The sequence below is a fragment of the Esox lucius genome, chromosome 13, assembly GCF_011004845.1.
Source record: "Esox lucius isolate fEsoLuc1 chromosome 13, fEsoLuc1.pri, whole genome shotgun sequence".
NCBI classification, from domain to species: domain Eukaryota; kingdom Metazoa; phylum Chordata; class Actinopteri; order Esociformes; family Esocidae; genus Esox; species Esox lucius.
The window spans coordinates 4,640,715-4,656,432 of NC_047581.1; the positions used below are offsets into that span (position 1 = coordinate 4,640,715).

At 40.4% G+C, this 15,718-nt stretch overlaps 1 protein-coding gene across 1 annotated transcript; it reads left to right on the forward strand.

Annotated features, from left to right (window-relative positions):
- The first annotated feature begins 9,992 nt into the window (after positions 1-9,992).
- Positions 9,993-15,704, forward strand: rsph14 (radial spoke head 14 homolog). The gene is made up of 6 exons (XM_010905919.2): positions 9,993-10,551; positions 11,292-11,394; positions 11,710-11,828; positions 12,148-12,373; positions 13,623-13,759; positions 14,619-15,704. The coding sequence occupies exons 1-6, from the start codon at positions 10,278-10,280 to the stop codon at positions 14,855-14,857; spliced, it is 1,098 nt and encodes a 365-aa protein (XP_010904221.1). The 5' UTR covers positions 9,993-10,277; the 3' UTR covers positions 14,858-15,704.
- Positions 15,705-15,718: the final 14 nt, after the last annotated feature.

Below are 15,718 nucleotides of genomic sequence, written 5' to 3' on the forward strand. Positions count from 1 at the left end.
GAGGACAGATGGGCCTTCTTCAGCCTCCTCAAAAATTTCAGGCGCTGCTGTGCCTTTTTGACCAATGCTGAAGTGTTGAGGGTCCAGGAGAGGTCCTCGGAGATGTGAGCACCCAGGAGTTTGAAGCTGGACACACGCTCCACCTCACTGCCATCAATGAGAACTGGGGCGTGACTGCAGCCATTAGACTTCCTTTAATCAACAATAAGCTCCTTGGTTTTCTTTGCGTTGAGAGCTGACTCGTCGTTAATGTTGTCACTGATCAGGCCTACCACCGTGGTGTCATCTGCGAAATTGACAATGGTGTTGAAACAGTGTGCAGGCACACAGTCGTGGGTGAATAGGGAGTACAGGAGGGGGCTCAGCACACAGCCTTGTGGAACACCAGTGTTCAGGATCAGGGAGGAGAAAGTGAAGTTTTTAACCTGACAGACAGGTGGTCTGTGGGTTAGGAAGTCCAAAGTCCAGTTGCAGAGAGAGGAGCTGATCCCCAGGTCATGGAGTTTGTTGACCAGCCTAGAGGGGATTCTGAGCTGAAGTGTATGAATAGCATTCTCACATAGGTATTGGTTTTGTCCAGGTGGGTCAGGGTAGAGGGAAAAGCTGTGGAGATGGCTTCCCCTGTAGAAGAGACACAAGTGTGCATTGGACCTGTGGAAATGTGCGCTTTGATCTGATGAGTCAACACTTTTGATTTTTAGTTCCTTCCGGCATGTCTTTGTGAGACACAGAGTGGATGAACTGACCATTTCTGAATGTGTGGTTCCCACCACGAGGCATGGAGGAAAAGGTGTGATGGTGTGATGTGAAGTGCTTTGCTGGTGACACTGTGATTTATTTAGAATTCAAGGCATACTCAACTAGCATGGCTATCACAGCATTCTTTAGCAATTCACCATCCCATCTGGTTTCAGGTTAGTGGGACCACCATTTGTTTTTCAACCGGACAGTGACCCAAAACACGCCACCTTTGTTTGGGGGCATTGGTCTGACACACATTCATATACTGCCCCCGCCCCGTTTGCCCCATTGAATGCACAGACTAGACTGCACAGGTGCTCATGTAGCACTGGACAGCTCATTGGACTCTGCTGGAGATCTTGATGGCTTGTCTGGCTTGCACTGAGGATTTCAGAGGCACACATTATTAACAGAAAAATAAGTGTATGTGAGTAATCAAACTCAGATTCCTCTTTGGTGTGGAGGCGGCTCCATCTCTCCAGTGGCCTCTCCACCCATCTTCTGCTGGCCTTCTTTCTCAATCTTTAACCTGGTAGCCATGCCATTGGAGCCTACTAAGGTGAGGTCAGCAGGGCTAGGATTCACTCTTTTGTCTTCTCCAGCCTCCTCTTTTTCTCTCTGACTGCAGGTTTTTCTCCCAATGAAAAAATATCTGCTCCCTTGCAGCTCTTATATATCTTACTTGACAAAGTGGCCCGGCTGGCTGCCCCCAGAAGATTCTGCAACGTAATAGCCTTTTTCCTTGCGGGCGCTGCTTTATATCATACAACCCCATTTCCAAAAAGGTTGGGATGTTGTGTAAAATGCAAATTAAAACCGAAAATAAATATGTGCAAATCATTTATCCCTATATTTATTAGAAAACAATACAAAGACAACATATCAAATGTTGAAACTGAGAAAGTCACCTTTGCCATGTGCACTAATGCACCCCCATACCATCATGGTTGCTGACTTTTGAACCGTGTGCTGATAACAAATCAGATGGTCCTTCTCCTCTTTAGCCCAGAGGACGTGGCATCCATGATTCCCAAAAATATAAAAAAATTTGATTCATCAGACCAAAGGACAGTTTTCCACCTTGCCTTAATTTCTGGATCTTGTTTATTAATATTGTTTGCATGGTAGAGTTTTAACTTGCATTTGTGGATGCAGTGACATACTGTGTTCACAGACAGTGGATTTTGGAAGTTTTGTCTGTTTTTAAGGCAGTACCGCCTTAGGGCCTGAAGATCACAGCCATCCAATATTGGTTTTGGCCTTGTCCTTTCCGTACAGAGATTTCTCCGAATTCTCTGAATCTTTTAATGATATTATATTCCGTAGATGATGAGATCCTCAAACTCTTTGCAATTTTAGATTGAGAAACGTTACTCTTAAATTGTTGCACTATTTGCCCATGCAGTCTTTCACAGAGTAGTGAAACCCTCCCCAGCTTTACTTCTGAAAGACTCATCCTGTCTGCAGTGTTGCAGACAAGAGTGTTCCTCGGTAAGGAAAGTAGCTATTGGCTGTCCTAAAAGTCACTAGAAGTCGCTAAATGACATCATCACCTAATTTGCATAATTGGCCATGTGCATGTAATTGTGATGGACGCTGTAGGAGAGAGGAATAACGTCATGGGAGCAACATGCTTCTCCGATGTGATCACATGCCAGCATGGAAAAGTGTTCAGCGATAGCTAATGCCATGGTGGCCTCAGCCTTTTTTGCAGAGTAATTTTTTTTAACCATAAATGGCAGCTTGTTTTGGGTGGAACTGTTATAAGGCTTTGCCTTTTGAATATGTTTTTGAGTTGTCACATGTTTTTTTACATCACTAAGTTTGGTGTAGAAATCAGCCTTACAATACAGGCAGTATGGCCGTGTATCATCTCCAATAAATGTCTTCAATCAGACTTTGAATTCAGGGTTTGATTCCCACTCCTTTCTGTATGTTTGAGAGTACGGTTTAGAATGAGACATGATGAGCTAGCCAGCTAGAAGTTAAGCTTATGTCACAGCAGAGGCGTTGCTAGGATCACAATACATTCTGAGCTTAGCGCCCTCCCGCCGAGTTTTTAATGTACATGAGGAAAATGTCAATGTAGAAGCTAGCGGCCTACACGTCTATATTGTCATAATGTGCGATCAGAATTATAGATGAATAGATCAGGGGATATTATTTATTTATTTTTTGAGATCTTGGGCTATAGCCCCGGACGCCGAGGCCTAACAACGCCTCTGTGTTACAGAGAGGCACACACACAGTGGACGAGGTAAGTATGTGACTGAGGCTGTGTTATTCAAATGCAGTGATTTATTTTAGAAAAAGAACATTTTACATTTACATCCCACCATGAATGTAAGCCAGGGCGGGATCAGCCAGCGGCGGCTTCCTGCATGCACAAATCATTTGAAGTCTCTGGACGCGGAGGGGTGAATGTCTCCTGCTCTGACTGCAGCTGGGAGGGACTGCTGCGTGAGGACTGGGCAGCCTGTAAGTGCTTTGGGACGGGGGAGCGGCCCACGGCAGCATCTGCTGCTCATTGAGAAGAGTAAAAACGATACATGCTTTCACGTCAGAGTCTCCAAAATTCTCCAGTAACACCAGAAAAAGTTGCTAGTTTTGTCGCTAGTCACTTTTTTGAAAAATAATCACTAGAGGGGTTTGAATACTCGCTAAATAAAGAGACAAAGTCACTAAGTTGGCAACACTGCGATGTTTGGGATGCTGTTTTTATATCCAATCATGTTACTGACCTGTTGCCTAATTTAACCTAATTTTATTTTTTTTTGCATCACAAGTTTTCCCCTGTCCTAGCATTTTTTAAACGTGTTGCTGGCATCGAATTCAAAGTGGGCATATTTTTCAAGAAACAATAAAACATTTGAATTTCCACATTTGATATGTTGTCTTTATACTATTTCCTATTGAATATAGGGTTTAAATGATTTGCACATCCTTGCATTCTGATTTTCTGTACATTTTACACAGCATCCCAACTTTTTTGGAAACAGGATTGACATGAAGGTTAAAGGAAAGATTTTCTATTTTTGATCCTGGGGCGTCTTTTCAGATTATCTAGCCTAATCCTGGACTGCGGAGACATTATTTTTGGGAATTAATACATTTTTGAGAGTTTATGGTTTTTCATGCAGGCTCTGTCTAGACTAAAATGTAACTGAACTGGGCAACTGATGTAGTGTCTGAAAATATATGATACATTTGGTTTTGCAAAATGGGAAGGCCATGGTATATATAGGTCTCCGTATGTTCTCCTGAAAAAACTGTGCCAAAACTAGCATTGTATTCTATGTGAACCCCAAAAAAAACCTGCTCCCCATCACTAATTATCAGAGGTATTGCTAGGATCACAATACATTTGGGGCTTAGTTAATTGCTCATTTGTATATTCATCTATTTGAACCCTACTTTTATTATACATTGTGTATGCCCTGCTTTCAATATAAATACAAATAACTGGCAAGCTAACTTAGTTGTTGACTACCAAGGTTAATTTACAGGTAATGAACAGCCAGGACCCAGTTGGCAGGATATAATGCGCCAGTTTTCATTGTGGAGCTTGTTACACTTAAAAAAATACATGAAGACTGAATTTCTAATTGCTTTGTGCATCAACTGGCACTTCACAACTTGAAAAAACGGTAAGTGAATCATTTTGAATTGTTAAATGCTTAGGCTAAACAATATCAAACACAAATTTAACATGTTTTAATAACGTTCAAATAATTCAGGTTATACAGAATTACATAACGACATACAAAACTAGCTAGCTAAAAGTTAGCTAATATTGATTTGTCTGCAATTGTGTGCAGCTAGCTAGCTACGGTGCCAACAACTGTTTTGAAAACTAAATAAGCTGACTTAACCATAGCTAGACGTACACAAAACTAGATAGTACCATTAGTTAATGTGGGTTGTTGTTGATGAGGGAAATATATGGTGGAATTTATTGGCTGGCCAATTCTCAGTTTGTTTCATAGGAAGCATTAACATTATGGCGGGAATAGTTTGCGGCATCCTCATGGCACGCTGTCTTGGTGTAGCTAGTTAGCAACATTGCTAATGTGAGCTTGCTGTCCAGCAGTCCGCTGTGTAACATTGAAATTACCAAATCTGTATAAATTTAATGTAATATTAGCTATCAATGTTAGTATAATGGTTTTGCTGATTATTTTGTGAATGGATTTTGTAGAGAAAGCACACCAAAGCGAGCATCTATTACAGACAGATTTCAGGGGCTTCTCTTAAGTGCACTCCCGCTCAATAAAGACAAACTCACACTGGATCATAACATTGACTTACTAATTTCAATCTTTTTTAAGGTAGTGAAATTACAGAGTTTACAGTTGGTGATACTTTTCAAAATCTAACAAAGTCGACCAGTTGGCATTGTTTTCTTTTGAAACCTCAAGAAAAAACAAGTTGTAGTACACACAACTGTCATAAATGAAGCACTTTTCAATATTCTTTCATCAAAATTATCAAGTACTCTTGGCAAAATGTCATGAAAATTTAATTTGCTGGAACACTGCTTTAGTTCTGTCAGTAGCACCTATCAACTTGATAAATGTTGTGTTAGCAAACTTTCTTTAATTGAACCTGTGGAATATACCCTTGGAGTAGACTCTCAAGGAACAAAAGACACTTTCCAGTACAATCGTTTATTGGACATTTTAAATCTTGTTTTTAAATCTCATGCAAATCCAAATCAGTAAACAACCCAACTACATAGGGTCTTACCAAATATGTGCATACCCTTGGAGAATTGGTAATATATGTACCATTTGTTAAGAAAACACGAGTGAGCAGGAAAAACACATATTTCCTTTCTTATGGAATTCACATTCAACTGTAGGTCATAACAATATGGCACAATAAAAAATAAAAAAACATGGCAACAAAGAAAACTATGAACTGACTATTAAAAAAGTCTGCATTCCCATAGTTAATACTTAATACTGTGTATTGCCCCCTTTAGCATCAATGTCAGCATGCAGTCTTTTGTAATAGTTGTCAATGATGCTCCAAGTTCTTGCAGGTGGTATAGCTGTTCATTCATATTGGCAAAATGCCTCCAGGTCATGCAAAGTCTTTGGTGGTCTTTGGTCTTCTTGCATGAACAGCACTTTTGAGATCTCCCCACAGTTTACCTGTGGGTTTTTCTTTGTATCCCGAACAATTCTTCTGGCAGTCTTGGCTGAAATCTTTCTTGGTCTACCTGACCTTGGCTTGGTATCAAGAGATGCTTAATAAGTGATTGACTGGCATTTGCAAGACTTTGGATATCTTTTTATATCTTTACAAATTCCAGTACCTTGTTATGAACATCTTATCACATTGCCAGGTATACGGCAGCACATTCCCAATGGGGGTGAAAGCGTTCCCTGGCCAACCACAAGGATTCGCTAGAGTACGATGAAGCAAAGCAGCCGTTTGACATCACGCTGCGCTGTGCTAATTTCAATGCCTTTCTGCAGGTCCCCTTAAACAATTCTTGTTTTACGCAAGATGGCAGTGAAGAGAATCCAGACAGTATCCACTCTGGCTTTTTTCACTGTTTTCTCTGTATTTTATTTTCTCTCTTAAATCTCATCATTTATCTGACGGATTAGACAATGGTTTGACCGCCGCTAACACAGTCCCCCCAAGTTCAAGGACAAAAGATTACGGAGAAGGACAGGTACCAGTGGCTTGACCGTGGTCTGACCCAACAACCTAGTCCATGGACTAACCTGTACACACCTTTACCTCAGTATCCAGAACAATTGACTCCAACCAACAACACAGGCTTATCAGAATTAATCCAGGAGTGATGCGTCGCTAAAAAACATTGACACACTGCAGTTGACCTTTCTGGAAATAAATTGGAGTTCGCTAGAGAGGTATGGGCATGGTGCCATCTTATCTAAACTGCCTCTTGAACACCCCAGGGTTATTTGAAATAATTGACACATTTGTCAAATTGCTAGAACAACTTTTGTCAAAATTCAGAAGTCTCAATCAGTCCCCCCTCAATAGATTCAGAGCACATGTTCTCTCAGACACAGGATCTATGGTTATTTCAGTCCAGTTAAACAATGAAAGCATTGAAGACAACAACATACATATTTGTTTAAACAGACACACCACCCTCAAATCATTGGCTACCAGGGTTCAGGACAAAGACACCGTCAGGACTCGAGCATGAAAATACCAGCACATGAGAGGGAAACAGGGGCTTTATCCGATACAGCATGCCAAAACTGTGCAAGAACTGGCCAGCTAAGCCATCTGGTCTCATCTTGATTTCCATTATTTGTAAAACCTGTAAAGGTGACCACACAACCTCGGAATGCACCTTGACAAGTCAATGGAAAATGTGTGTGAAAGACAGAAACATATTTAGAAATTTCCCTTTTTCCTATGCCAAACTGGCAAGGTCCAACAACCCTATTTTTCCTCTTCAAAAAATACTGAATGCTTATGATTTCCTTCTTTGACTGCAAAAGAAAAGATGAGTGTTGTGCTGAACCAAATCAATTGATATCTGCTGGACCCAGGGCCTCTGTTGGTTTTATGTGACCAGGATTCAAACACCTGGCACCAATTAAGTAGCTGTACCACATGGCAGTGAGGTAAGCCAAGGTGCCTCTCAGGGGCCAGTTCTTTTCCTTTTTACTGCTTTTGTGCCCAGTTTTACTTGTGTATGCATTTGTGTGTCCGTTTTTTAAAAGTTAAACAAATATTCTCACAAATAAATGGTCTACAAATAAACATTTCCACATTGTTTACCCAGGCCTCAGGGACAGAGCACATAGTATACATCTGCTCTAAATAGTGTACAGTTGATCTTATAGTTTCTATGCAATATAAAATGTAATTCTGTTGCCGTTCTAATGTCAACAGTGACCTTATGGTGAAATCCTTGGGGTGTATTCTTCTTTCCCTGCTGCAAAGTTCAGAAGGAGGACTGTATTTTTGATGTGTCTATATTTTTGTGCTAGAGCACAATTATTTATTTGACCATGCTTAAAGTGATAAATGTCTTATTTGTTACTAGTACCCATCTACAAATCACTGTCATTCTTTTGAGGCTTAAAAAACTCCTTTGTCTTGATAGTTTAAAATGTAATACTTGAGGGGCCCTACAGACTATGAATGTGTATGAAGGGCAGAGGAAGGGGCAGTAATTAAAGAATAATAATTTATATAAAAAAAATATTATTTCACAAAGAATGAGTCCATGTCAATGATTTTCTGATATATTAAACAAGATGTTTGTCCTAAATAAATTATAGGGTCAATACACTGTATACATTTTTTTATTAAAAGATTTAAGGTCAACACAACTGTTGTCCTGCTTTAGTTGATTTGACTTCTTGAATCTGATTTGCAAGTCAAGTGAACACATTGTTCTTAGCTGATTCAACTTGATTTTGTAAGTTAAAACAAGTTGATTGGACTTTTAGGCTCTGATTTGGAAGTTGAGTCAACACAGAGTTCTTAGCTAATTAATCTTGATTTTAAGATAACTTACTAAATTGTTATTATCATAACTTAACATTTGTAGTCAAAGCAACAGTTGTCTTACTTTAGATGATTGGACATACTGTATCTCATTTGAAAGTCAAGGTTAACACATAGTTCATAGCTGATTTAGATTTTGTATGTTAAGAAAATATAATAACTTGTAGTCATTATAACTTGCCATTTTAGTCAACACAACTGTAATCTTGTTTTGGTCAATTTGACTTATTGGTTCTGATTTGCAAGTTAAGTGAACAAATAGATATATGCTAAGTGAAATTTATATTTTACATTTACAGATTTTGAGTGAGTTTTAGTAAACTCAGCATGATTTGTCAAATCAACACATTTTGCACATTTAGTAGATCAGGTGTGTTATTTTGACTTAATCACAAAATATATTTACAATTTATTTGCACAACAACTACATAATAGTTTGTCATTTTAAATTAATTTGTAAATTAATTAAAATTATATATTTTGTAGATCAGTCACATAAATCCTAATTACATTACATGTAATCTCACTTTGTAAACCCACAATCAGGAGAAATACTTATTCAATCCATTGTAAGTTTCTTCTTGTGTCTGTCATCACTCTTGCTAAATAAATGCATTACCAGAGGAAAAGTAAGCTTAGTGGGGGGCTTGCAGTTCCCATATTCTTAGTGGGGCATGTGGGTACAAAAAGAAAAAAAATTGCAACCCTTTTAATTCACCTGCCCAAGGCATTCAACTCTGTGGACCCCTTATTTCTTATTGAGAGGCTAATATAAATTGGCCTGAACCAGGCGTGATGTATCTGGTTTTAATAAGTCTTATCAGTAATATGCAGAGTAATATAGGAATCCTTAATATTTAAAGGAACCGTATGTAGGATTGTGGCCAAAACTGGTACTGCAATCACTTTAAAAATACTGTAGAGCGGTGTATCCCCTCCCCCTGACTCGAGGTTGCCAGACAAACTGCAGGATTGGGCAGAAACGTAGGCTGCTTCTACGAGCTTCCAATGGCAAGTGACGACGAGTCGTACACAGTAAGTTTTTTTTCTGTTAATTATGTTTATGCTTAATTAACAGAAAGAGATATTTTGCGAAGTAATTATGTATTGCAAAAAATTACTAATTGTCATTAGTCAAATATAATCGTAAAGATGTATGCTCGTATGTGACAGTACATTGTTAGAACAGTAGCTGTTAGTCTAACTTGTAACGTTAGGTATCTGCCATTAACGTAAGTAAAAGCACAAGCCTATGTCACTATGTGTAACTGATATCAAAGATACAGCTATTCATTTAGTTGACGCTATAAGTGTCATGAATATATGAAATGTCCATTGACATCAAGTACAAGTTAGTCAAACATAGATGAATCTTACCTGTCCAGGAGAAAATTAGCAACGTTGGCGTCTGTCTTCAAGTTCTTCTCCGTTTTCAGCCGTCTCCATCTTTCAAAGGCATCTCCTATACAAATTCTTGTTTTATTTCGGACTTTGTCACGACGTATTTCGGAATTATAATGAGGTCTTTTAGATTTCGTAACGTTAGACACTATTTATCCGACTAGAGTTAGGGTAGGTTAGAGCAGAGCTGGCAACCCGGATCCTGAAACACTACTGACTTCGTGATAGGTAGATAGGTGGAGGGTGGCGCATCAGGCCAAAACACAACATCAACATCAGTTGAGGGCTGCAACTCTCACTTTTAAATGACAATATCCTGGCCAGACTACTGTTGTCAGTGATATAAGTATTTGAAATGAACATGATTTCTTAATGTCCAGTGACACATCAGGGCCATTTTATGATTAATTGAAAAAGATTTCTTACATACGTTTCCTTTAATATCTTTATGGCTAAAACCTTGTATATTTTACTTCCGGAACACTTTCCAGGTCTATAGAAACAAGAGGTCGATACGTATGTGTACAGCAAGTTACTAAGCAACAATGGTAGACTGCGCTGTAGCGCCCAGCCCGCGGTACTTCAATCATTTACATTCATTTAAGGCATAGAAGGGCTATTTTATGCTTAACTATACGGATATACACATACCTATATTCAATATTCCGGTAATAGGAACTACTATTTCTATCTTGAGTATGGCTAGCACGCGTATTTCAGAGCAATTACCACCACATATTGACTCGACTCAAGCACCTGTTGCTTTCGGTAACCGAGCAATTCCGCGGCTTTCTGTGGAACTTCAAGACCCTGAGCTGTACATGCGGCAGAAAGCTCTTGCGGCCCTGTGCGACTTGGTTCATGACCCAGAGAGGGCATATGAGGCTATTCACAACGGTAAGATGCAAATAAACCGAATGCAACTCACTTCTCAACCATGCACATTTCCACATGAAATTTAAACATTTCCACATCCTCCCCTGCATAAAATAACAAATAATAAATGTAAAGTTTCTATGATGGTCCATAATCATTCCAAAAAATATAGGAAAAGGCTCAGTGCTGTTCCTCAAGTAGAAAAAAGTACTGAAAACAAGGGTACTGATAGTTTTGACACTACAATTTTTCTAAATACATAGATTGAGGAAGGTGTTATTTTGGGGACTGTAGTGAAATATGTTCCACATATTACAATATAGACATTGCCTGTGTTATTTTATACAGCTTATTTGCTCAACATAATCAAGTGTCCAAATGTTTTTGGAGCTGACAGAATGTTCCACTATGTCACAAACTACAAATATGTTGCTGTAAATGAGAGGTGTTTTCGGTCAAAAAAGGTACTCCCCAAACAAGATAATGTACAACAGTAAAGTCAAATGCATTTGTTCATTCTTGATTCTTGTGCTGTAATTGTGTTCTGGGATGAAATGCATTCAGCTGTTCAGATTAACCATGTCTCACTAATGTTATAGTGACTTTAGGCAAGCCTGTTTACTGGCAGAAGTCAACATAAGGGGAAGAACAAATCTAGGGTTATATTCATGTTAAATTCTTCAAAAAACTTCTGCTTAAAATAGGGAAGTAAATTTCTCCAAACTGTGGGTATTGGGTAACATATTTGTTATATTTTTTAGGTTGTTTGGAGAAGCTGAAGGTCCTGCTGCAGGACAATGACAGCTCAGTTAGAATCAAAACCACAGAAGTCCTTTACCTATTAGCCGCCCATAATGTGGGCAGGTAAGCAATTCAATCCTGATTATAGTTTAGTGTGAACCTGAAAAAATATTGAAAACATTCTATGCTTAAAGCAGGCAGTAGGTGGCAGCCTAGTACTATTGTTTACCAGCAATGTCAGTATCAATGGTTTCTGATGTGGCTGAGGCCTATCTGTTGGAAAGTAATTCACTGATTAGTAAACAAATAATTGTTCTTACTTCTGCTTCCATAAAACACCCCTAGACTTTTTGATTTACATATGAAAGGCAGCTGGGTGTTGGAGTTGGAGTTGGGTGGCAAATGGTGTGAGTTACATGTGTACTCTGTCTCGTCTAGAGAGGCCTTCCTCCAACGGGATGTGGTGGCTCCGCTTTCTGATCTTTTAGACGAGCCAGTCGATGCCTGCCGTAAAATCATGCATTCTGTACTGAAGAGGGTGGCTGAGTTTCCTACAGGTACGTCGGTCAAGTCTTTGTTTTTTCCACTTCCCCCTTTACAGTGACACTCCTGTCTGCTACAGGACATCATAACAAGTGACATTGTGATTTCAACACTATTCAAACAGTTATTACCATAAATGTACACATATAGAAGTATTAAAAACACAAGTTCAACACAGTTACCTTTTCATAACCAAGCTCTTAAAAACGAAAAATGTATAACAAAATGTATTCATCGATAAAGATGCTATAAATCCAGATCTATGATGGATGTTTTATGCAGCCTAATGACATAAAGCCTCGTAACCCTTAAGACCTCCTGTCTCTGTGGCAGGAGCTGCATATATTGTGACTTTAGGCCTTGTTCCCCGGCTGGTGATGAAGCTACCTGTGGAGAAGGACGGCATCCGGGCATTGATCCTTGCCACTCTCAGCTATTGTGTGAGGGTGGATGCCCTTCCTGCACTGGACAGTGACGGTGTGCTCATGCTGCGGAACCAGCTCTCTCACCCCTCTGCCGATATCCGCCGAGCCGCAGCCTCCGCCATGGTTGGCATCAGGTAGGCTAACCCACACGCATGCTAGCCTTACTGGAAAAAAGTTTGATTTGAATATTAGAATGTTTGGTACTCAAGAATGATAGAAAAATAGGTTATTTTGTACACTGAAAAAAACCCACAAATGCACTAGATTAGACTAAATATTTTTAGTCTAAATATTTTAAGTATATTTAGTCTAGATATTTTAAGTATAAGTTATCAAGGATTTTATGCAAGATATCAAGGATTGTATATGAGCAACCTTGTTGTCTGCTATACTGAATGTTTGAAAGTGGGACTGGGGTCTATTGCTTAAAACACTGTGGGAGGAGTAGCGTATCAAATAATAGTAAAAAGAATAAATAATTTGAAGATTGAAACCGAGGAATCTTGCTACCCAAGCCCCACGACAAGTTAGAGTTCATTTATGGAGGCAATTTAAATTAAACAAATTTAGTTTTGGTGCCTCAAGTGGAGGAGTTTAAGTATCTAGGGGTCTTGTTCACGAGTGAGAGAAGGATGGAACGGGAGATTGACAGACGGATCGGTGCAGCTTCTGCAGTAATGCAGTCGATGTATCGGTCTGTCGTGGTGAAGAAAGAGCTGAGCCGCAAGGCGAAGCTCTCGATTTACCAGTCAATCTACGTTCCTACTCTCACCTATGGTCATGAGCTTTGGGTCATGACCGAAAGGACAAGATCCCGGATACAGGCGGCCGAAATGAGCTTTCTCCGCAGGGTGGCTGGGCGATCCCTTAGAGATAGGGTGAGAAGCTCGGTCACCCGGGAGGAGCTCAGAGTAGAGCCGCTGCTCCTCCACATCGAGAGGGGTCAGCTGAGGTGGCTTGGGCATTTTTTCGGATGCCTCCGGACGCCTTCCTGGGAAGGTGTTCCGGTCCCGTCCCACCGGGAGGAGACCCCGGGGAAGACCTAGGACACGCTGGAGGGGCTATGTCTCCCGGCTGGCCTGGGAACGCCTCGGTGTCCCCCCGGAAGAGCTAGAGGAAGTGTCTGGGGAGAGGGAAGTCTGGGCATCCCTGCTTAGACTGCTGCCCCCGCGACCCGGCCCCGGATAAGCGGAAGATGATGGATGGATGGATAGTTTTGGTGCATATAGAACATTTCTTTACACTTTGTGTTTCTATTGTGTTTCTATTCTTGTTCCTTATTATGTGAAAGCAAACATTTCAAATCAACTGAAATTCAGGGTGAAAGCCCTCACTTTGGGCATTATTGTTATTCCATGTGAAGACCCCTTTTTGCCCTGCTAGTGTACCTTTGGAAGGAAAGCACAAGGTGTGTGACGAGGGAGTGCTTCCAGTCCTTGTGAAGTTGCTGTCAGACTGGGATGCAGAAGTGACCGCCAGTGCTGCTGGGACTATCATGAACACAGCTATTATCACTGAAGGTAAGTGGGGAAGTGATTGACCATTAAAGAAATTGCATTTTAGTTATCCACTGTGACTATCAGTATTAGTAGTAGTTTTAGAAGAGTTAAGATGTGTGTGATGTGGACAATACAAGCTCATCTATATATTATCAGCAGGGAACAGCATTATAAGCTGTCTGGTTTGAACTCTGAATGCTAATTGGCTGTAGAATGTTGTATATGCAATAAGGCACTTTCAGGGTTTCTGCATTGTATAGTTGTGGTATATTGGTTATATACCACAGCCCCTTGATCTTTAGAAAACCATTTTGTGATTATATTACCACTGTTGTGCTGATTAAAGAGATAAAACTGGCCTTTTTTAGATTAGTTCAGTGTCTTCAGAATCAGCGATTGTGGGTTCGATTACAGGCTCAAAATGGCCAGAAACTCTTCAGTCTATTTTTGTTCTGAGAAATGAAGGCTATTCCATGCGAAGATATTGCCAAGAAACTGAAGATCTCATACAACACTGTGTACTACTCCCTTCATAGAACAGCACAAACTGGCTCTAACCAGAATAGAGAGAGCATTGGGAGGCCCTGGTGCACAACTGAACAAGAGAACAAATAAATGTGTGTGGTTTGAGAAATAGATGCCACACAAGTCTCAATGGATATTGTCATAACCTCCACCTCACCACAAACTCCTGGGTAGTCCAGTTGGTAGAGCATGGTGTTTGTAATGCCAGAGATTGTGGGTTTGAGTCCCACATGGGACCAGGTTGGAAATGTATGCTCTCACCATTGTTAGTCGCTCTGGTTAAGGGCATCAGCTAAATTACTAAAATGTAAATGTAACTCACTAATGCTCCCTTTCCACCCTCTGTCATTCATAGGGAAGTTCCAGGCCCTGGAAGCAGGGGCCGTCTTACCCTTGTTGAAACTTGTGGAAAGCAAGGACAGAGCTGTGTGTGCTAACTCGCTTCGTGCCTTAACCATCCTGGCTGAAGTCCCCTGTGCTCGGGAACAGCTTCGGGAACATCTTCCCCTATTGGAGGCAAGGCTCAATCACCCAGCCTCCATTATACACCGGGCAGCTGCCACCGCCATCCGTGTCATCTCCTGGACCCCTTGAGAGACATACCTGGGCTTTCTCACTCCTTTCCTCCTAACAAACCCACATTGGTTTTAAAATGTTTGTTGGAGCCCCAATAAATATTTGTTTTAATCCTAGAACTAACCCCCAACCCCTAATATGAATTCTATACTTTTCAGTTATTATTATTTTACAAATATTTAAGCATTTTGTGCTTTATCAGACAGACAACGAGAAAATATTTTTTTCAGAAAGAGCGTTGGGCCGAATTCGAGTCCATACTGCAGCAGTACATGTGCACATGAGACATCGGTGCTCAACCAACATGAACCATGCTTTTGAAGAAATAAATGTGAACCTACCAACAGCTGCACACCAACTGCAGGGTTCCAGTCCTGCTCTTTGGGTTAGCGCAGGCGTCCCACAGGTGACGGTGAAATTGGCCAGCACAGTCCACATTTGGGGGTTAGTAACTGAGTCAATGTGCCCTTGCCTTCTTGCGCTGTAGGGATTCTATTTGGTGACTTAGGTGTCTGTGAGCTAAATCCAGGTGGAAGACAGGAGATTGCGTTCCATCCATTGCATGAGGTTTCTGGTCTAGACTTCCTGGTTGAGCAAGCAGTATGGTAAGAACCAGAACGGCATCAAATCTGCTGTGGAAGACATGTCTACTGTCCCAAGTCCACTGGCAGTTGTTGTGTTAAGCAGGGCCTTATCCAATACGAATGGGATATCACCAAATTTGCGAGAGAAAAAAACACAATGGGGTAAAATACTTTGAATGTACTTTTTAATAAATGATACTGTATTATACATATTGTCCTACATTATCTTTTTACAGTAGGCTAAAATTCTAAATTATTTTAAAATACATTTAAGAGCCGCTATTTTAATAAAGCC

What these genes read in the sequence shown, in the direction of transcription:
- rsph14 (XM_010905919.2), top strand. Translation starts at nt 10,278, where the DNA reads ATGCTTAACTATACGGATATACACATACCTATATTCAATATTCCGGTA. An exon ending in TCCGCCATGGTTGGCATCAG is followed by an intron (nt 12,374 to 13,622) that starts GTAGGCTAACCC and finishes TTGCCCTGCTAG; the next exon opens with TGTACCTTTGGAAGGAAAGC. An exon ending in CACAGCTATTATCACTGAAG is followed by an intron (nt 13,760 to 14,618) that starts GTAAGTGGGGAA and finishes TGTCATTCATAG; the next exon opens with GGAAGTTCCAGGCCCTGGAA.